The sequence below is a fragment of the Cynara cardunculus genome (assembly GCF_001531365.2).
Source record: "Cynara cardunculus var. scolymus isolate 2C chromosome LG 8, CcrdV1, whole genome shotgun sequence".
NCBI classification, from domain to species: Eukaryota; Viridiplantae; Streptophyta; class Magnoliopsida; order Asterales; family Asteraceae; genus Cynara; species Cynara cardunculus.
In genome coordinates this window covers 23,578,654-23,585,814 of record NC_037535.1, presented here as the reverse complement: position 1 = coordinate 23,585,814, position 7,161 = coordinate 23,578,654, and the positions used below count along the sequence as shown (strand labels likewise).

Genomic DNA, 7,161 nt, shown 5'->3' with positions numbered 1-7,161 from the left:
AGTTTAACCGGTGCCAAAAGTACTTGGAACAACAAACCGGGTCCAGTTACCTGAGGACCGCCGTCTGGAAACGGAAACAGGGGGATGAAATGGAACCGTGCTGTGAAGAGCTTCGAAATAAAGTGTAGTTGCAGGTTATGGGTTTGAGGTGGGATTAGTTTCCAAAAATACTGATGATCTATGGATAAATAAATGAGATTTAAGTTTTAGTTGTTACATTTGTTTAGTTGGCGGAGGATGGTGGCGGTAGTGGGTGCATGGTTGACGATGGTGGGTATGAACATGACAGCACATGACTAGGTTATCGGAGCCTAGACTAACAAGGCTAATGGAAGAGACTTATTTGGAAACCGAAAACGAAACTGAACCAAGAGTGTGGAGGAGAGTAGGTTTCAAATTTAACAACCTAATTAACCGAGATATTTATGAAAACTAGAACAGTATTCGTGTAATGCAGCGAGACACATCTTGATTTTAATGTTCTATTTTATTATTTGTCTCTGTCGATGTTATAATACGATTTTATGTGTTTTAGAAAAAGTAATAATGTTAATATCAAATCAACTATTTAAAAGTTCTCATTTTTATGTAATTTCTTTAATTTATTTTTTTATTATAATTTAATTTAAGTTTAATAACGAAATAATTTATTTTTGGTTTAATAATATAACATTTTATAAATATAATAATTAAGTATTTTGTTAGAACTTAATGATTATTCTAATTATATTTTAGATTTTTTATATTTAAAATAAGATGTTTATCATATATTTGATTATGTGTATCTACAGTTAGTTACACGAATTCAGATATGAAGCTTAATAAGTTGTACTTACGCACAATCCATTTGCAATCTTGAGTTTTAAGTAATATGCACTAATAAACAATACTTTATGCATAAAAAAAATGGTTTTTAAGAGTTTTTGTCAAATGTTTTATAATATAGTATAAATAATGAGAGTTCATTTATTATGATTTAAATACTTATAAAAGATGACTAGAGTTCATTAATTATGATCAATATTTTATATTTGAAAACAATCTAAATTTTTATGAAATCATATATTTATTAAATTAAATGGACGGTTGAGATTAAATTGTATTGATCGTATAAATGCAAAGAATTACATAATAAGTCAGCTATATATATATACACATCATATAAGACAGAGATGGTGTGAGAATAACAATTATAGAGTGAGAAGGTTAGAAGACTTCGTAATCTTTGAATGAGACTTTTTAATTTAACTTAATTTTATTCAACAAATTTCACTACCTTCAACTACTATCATCTTCAAATTTATCTTAATTAATTTTAAGTCACTTTCACATATATTTAATATCATTTTTCACATCTATGAATTTATTAAAATTAAAATAATAATAATAATAATAATAATAAGTAAATAAAAATAAATAAATGTACATGAAAATATTTATGAATTTATACTCACATTCTCAACGTAATTTTTATTTTCATTAGAATCCATATATATAGAGAGAGAGAGAGAGAGAGAGAGAGACTGACTTGGGATCACGTGAGACCAGCATGATTTCATGAGACCCGTAAGACCATCTTTTTATACTTGAATCTTCACAACAAGACGTTATGAAGTAATCTTCACAATATTTTTGTTGTGAAAATTTGGCTTTTTTTTACCTTCACAGCAAAAAGATCACGTGAGACCCGTGAAACCACATTTTCACACTTGAAACTTCACAGTAAAACACTGTGAAGGTAATCTTCACAATGTTTTTGCTGTGAAGATTCCACTTTTCTTTTACCTTCACAGCGTTTTGCTGTAAAGGTAAAAGTGTAAAAAAATAGTCTTCTGGTTCTCATGAAAACATGCTGGTCTCATATAAACCCAACACCCTTTCTCCACTACCAAATAGGGCACCTTGTCCGCCGAAGATCCGTCCGAAATGTCCTAATAGTCTCTCTCTCTCCATATATATATAATTAATGTGCTCTTTGAATAGTAAAAAATAATTGGTCTCTTATGTAGTTGGGTTATTCAAAAAATTAGCATCCAACTATTACTTTTTGTCATCTTTTTGGATGGTGGGTTTTGGATTTGCTTCTTTGTTTTTTTTTATTATTAATCTGGATATCTAACTCGCGAACTGATTAATTTCAGGACGACCAACTGCTTTGCAGATAGCTCAAAGTCATCGCATTTAAACCTTCATGGCCACAAGGGGATTTCTATTCCTCCTTGGATTTGAACTGAGACCTCCTGGTACTTTTGAACTTTAGAGTTAAACTCAAACCAATAAGTCACCACCCTTGTGGTTAGTAGTTTTTTTACTGTTTTATAAGGAGACATCAAATCATCTGAAACCGTAGATTAGAACTTATATTAATTAAACATAGATGATCCGCATTTTAGGAAACTGATCTCATCTCAAGCTGCCATAAACATGGACTAGAGATCACACGAATCCCTATCTAGCTTTATTTTTCTCATTCATCTTCTCCATTCATCCCTGTAACTAGCTTCCTTAGAACACCTCCGACGGAATGTGGCATTGTTCCACTTCCAAGTCACATTGATTCTTCAGATTCTGAACCATCCGTCGCAACTCCCTCATCTCCTCCGGCCGCTGCTCCGCCTCCTGGGTCTGGCTAAGCACCTCCTTCATAGCCTCACACTGGCATTCCATGTCCACATTTCGAAGCTCTTCACAGCACTCTTCCAGTTCATCCATCTGTTTCTGTTTCATGACGGCCGTCCTCAGGGAACCGGAGCCGGTTTCTTGTTTCAAGAACTTTTGGCACCGGTTAAGCTGTCGTCCTTGGACCTGCTTCTGGCATTGTTTGCCGGTTTTAATATTGCATTGTTTTCTGGTTTGGACGTTGCAAAGGTCAGGAAGGTTTTCAGCCTTTTGTTTCAACTGGTGGATCTGTTGGGAACCAAAAGGTCCATCTTCTTGTTGTTGTTGCTGCTGCTGGACGTCTCGGAACATCTGTTTCACGGCCTTACACACGCACTCTTCGTCGATGTTTCGGAGTTCTTGGCAGCATTTTTTTAGGGTTTTCTGCTGCTGTGGGTGTGGCTGTCGGAGAAGTGTCTGCTCCGGCTGTTGCAGGTAAGTCTGGCATTGTCGGAATTGTTGGCCCTGGAGATGTTGCCTACACTGTTCTTTTTTTGAGCTGGGGTTGATGTCGAAGGTGTCGTCTTCGATGGTGGTGGTGATGATGGTTCTGTGGGCGGAAGCGAAGGCTAGGAGGGTGGCGATAGTGAAGGCGATAACTATTAGCTTTGCCATTGTGCAGGGTGGTGGACCTGGTGGTGGTGGGGGTGGTGGTATTTATAGTGGATAATTAGGGTTACACGTGGAGAGATGGACTGTAAAGGTGGTGAAGTTTGAGCTACACGTAGGACTTTACATGCACCATGTGGAAGCATGGTTTATGGTGGTTCATATGTAAGACCGTAAGAGTATCAATTGGGCCAACCATAATATTCTTCGAGGGCTATTTGTTTGCTATGAAAACTACTCTCAATAAATAAATAAATATATATATATATATATATATATATATATATACCCTCATTTATACAAATCAGTTTCATACGTTGATTTCATTATTTAATCTTATAAAAAAATTTCATGAAATTATTTAATCTTGTGAAATTGTTTCATATAATATTTTTTTTGATGAGTTTGTTTCATATATGATTATGAAATTGTTTTATATAATATTTAATGAAATTTTAATGAAACTGTTTCATGTATTTTTTTTAAAATTAAAATAATGAAGATGATAATATTCATGATTAACATCATCCACAATAAAAATGGTTAATCAAGCTCTCATAATTTAAAAAAATGAACAAAATGAAAAATTATGATTGGTTGAATGAGGTTTGTACGGTTTGTACAAATTGGGTGGTTGGGTTCACGTGAGACCAGTCTGTTTTCGTGAGACCCGTGAGACCATCTTTTTACACTTGAAACTTACAGCAAAAACACTGTGAAGGTAAAAAAAAATCCGAACTTTCACAGCAAAAACACTGTGAAAGTTACCTTCACAGCATTTTACTGTGAAGTTTCAACTGTAAAAAAATGGTCACGGGTCTCACGAAAACAGGTTGGTCTCACATGATCCCAAGTCTCTCTCTCTCTCTCTCTCTCTCTCTCTCTCTCTATACTAGAAGGGTACTCGCGCAATGCAGCGATATACATTTTCATTTTAATATTTCGTTTTATCTTTTTTCTGTTGATATAATACAGTTTATGTGGTTTTGAGAAAGACAATATTTTTACTTTTGAATAAAAATAAATATGAAAATATCATAAAATTTTGAAAAACTACATCGATATTAATGTTAAATTAACAATTTAAAAGCTCTCTTTTTTGTACAATTTATTTAATTCAATTTTTTATTATAATTTAATTTAGGTCAATAGCGAAGTAATTTATTTTTGACTTTACAATATAATTTGTATAAAGATAATGATTCTGTTAGAATCAATGATTATTCTAATTATATTTTAGATTTTTTTATATTTAAAATGAGATGTTTATTCTATATTTGATTATGTTTATCTGCAGTTAGTTATTACGAAGTTAAAAATAGAGTTTTAATAAGTTGTACGTACGAACAATTTACTTGTAATCTTAAACTTTAAGTAATTTATACTATATTAAGCATTTGACAAAAACTCTTAAAAACCATTTTTTATGCATGAAGTACTGTATATTGATGCATATTACTTAAAATTCAAGATTACAAGTAAATTATGCATAAGTATAATTTATTAAAGTTTTATGTTTGAATTCGTGTAACTAACTGCGGATAAAAATAATCAAATAGAGGATTAACATCTCATTTTAAAATATAAAAAATCTAAAATATAATTAGCATAATTATTGAGTTCTAACAAAATAATTAATTATTATCTTTGTAAGAAAATTTTTATGACTAGAAGAGTACTCACGCAATCTCGACTTTAGTGTTTCATTTTATTTTGTCAACGCCGAGGTTATAATACGATTTTATGTGGTACTGAAAAAACGATAATGTTTTTATTTTTTAAATAAAATAAATTTGAAAGTATCATAAAATTTTGAAAAAAAAATGTATCAACTTTAATGTCAAATTAAATATTTAAAAGTTTCTGTTTTTTATAATTTAGATTCAATGATGAAATCATTTATTTTTGATTTAATAATATAATTTTTTTATAAAGATAATAATTAGTTGTTAGTATTCAATGATTATTCTAAATATATTTTAGATTTTTTATATTTAAACTGAGATATTTATCCAATATTTTATTATGTTTATCTACAGTTAGTTACATGAATTCAAACATGGAGCTTTAATAAGTTGTACGTACGCACAATTTACTAGTAATCCTGAATTTTAAGTAATATGCATCAATAAACAGTACTTAATGCATAAAAAATTGTTTTTAAAAGTTTTTGTTCAAATGTTCTATAATATAGTATAAATATTTTCAAATTTATATTTTATTCAAAAATAAAAACATAATCTCTTTTTAAAAATCACATAAAACTATACTATAATATCGACTGAAATAAAAAATAAAATGAAATATTAAAAGCAAGATGTATCTCGCTGCATTGCGCGAGTACCCTTTCTAGTGTATTAATAAACAATACTTCATGCATAAAGAATGATTTTTAAGAGTTTTTGTCAAATGCTTTATAATATAGTAGAACAAATAAACTCACACACCCTCCTTATTTTTGTGAGGTTTGAACCCCTAACTTCCTAGCCTAAAAAGCGAAAGACTGACATATATACCACTAGTCAAAGGCACTTTGATCTCCTAAATCATTTTATTATTAATTAACTATTGTTGTAATTATTATTATCCAATAAAATATTTACTTTATATTTTTAAAATTTTTTAATAAATTATTATAAACTATTGCTATCCAGGTAAAAGTTTAGCCTCTTAATTACTCGGTATGATTATTAATCATTTCTATGTCTCTTATCATATAAGATTCTCGACATTTGTTATGCTTAACATGTAAAATAAGTAACGTATGTTAAGTGCTTACCGGGTAAGGCTATTAGTCATTTACATGTCTCTTATCGGGTAAGATTCTCTCAGTCACTGTCATACTCAATCAGTCGAATAACGTAGCGTTTGGTAAACGTCTCATTAATCTATCTGTAGAAATTAGGTTATGGGTCTAAACTTACTTTAAAGAAATCAAGAAACAGAAACCCAATAAACGATTGTGGGTTTGTGAATTTGTTCAACACTAATTGTTATCTTATTACATAGTCTTAATTTAGGTGTCAAATTATAGTTCTTTTAGATCAAATATTCATGAGTACTTTGTTTATTCATTGTTTTTTTTAGAAAGTTTGCTTGAAAATGGTACAATTCATATGTGAATGTGGAATTTAAAAAAATACCCATTTACCTCCAAAGTCAAAGTTTGAATCCTTTTTGGGATTAAGGGCAAACGATTGTATTGAAATATATTCTCCCATATTTAAAAATTTCATTTTTTTATTATTAGTCTGAATATTTTAACCCGTTATGCAAGCCGACTAATCTTAAAAATTTGAAAATATGTTTTATGGAAATTAAAATTATACGAGAAAATGAAAATATTTACATATGGAAGACACGCCTTTAGGATCATAATCGTCCCTCCTAAACCCTAATCGCTAATTTCCGTTTAGTTAGTTGTTGGAGTTCGATTTTGTGCATCTCATTAATTCAGAGTCCAAAGTTCGTCATTTAGATCGTTGTCGAAGTTTGATTTTATGCATCGTTTTCATCGAAAGGTACATTATTGGAGTAGGGATGTACGGAAAGTCACCCGATCCAATTTAAACCGACCGATCCAATTAGAATACCGACCGACCATAATTGGATATCCTATTTAATCGGATCGAATCGAAAACAAAATTTCAACATACAAATTGGATCGGTCGGTTCTTGGATGACAGTCCAATATTCAATAAAACCGAACAGATCCAATCTAATGACCATCCAATTAATATCTAATTAATAACTATATATAGTTATTAACATTTTTACAATATTTTTTGTAGTTGATATTTATGTACATGGTTTTTAATAACTATGAATAATTTGTTGAAATGGTGGATTAATTGGTTAAGTATTGGATCAAAAGACTCGATGAATTCAATCCAA

General features: G+C 30.5%; 1 protein-coding gene across 1 annotated transcript; it reads right to left on the bottom strand.

The window, feature by feature from the left end:
- Nucleotides 1-2,333: 2,333 nt before the first annotated feature.
- On the bottom strand, nucleotides 2,334-3,273 carry LOC112517384 (2S seed storage protein-like). The gene has a single exon (XM_025124795.1). It carries the CDS (start codon nucleotides 3,271-3,273, stop codon nucleotides 2,506-2,508), a length of 768 nt encoding a protein of 255 aa, XP_024980563.1. The 3' UTR covers nucleotides 2,334-2,505.
- Between the last annotated feature and the right edge of the window lie 3,888 nt (nucleotides 3,274-7,161).

Bases quoted from the DNA above. Each gene is read 5' to 3' on its own strand.
- LOC112517384 (XM_025124795.1), bottom strand. From the start codon at position 3,273: ATGGCAAAGCTAATAGTTATCGCCTTCACTATCGCCACCCTCCTAGCC.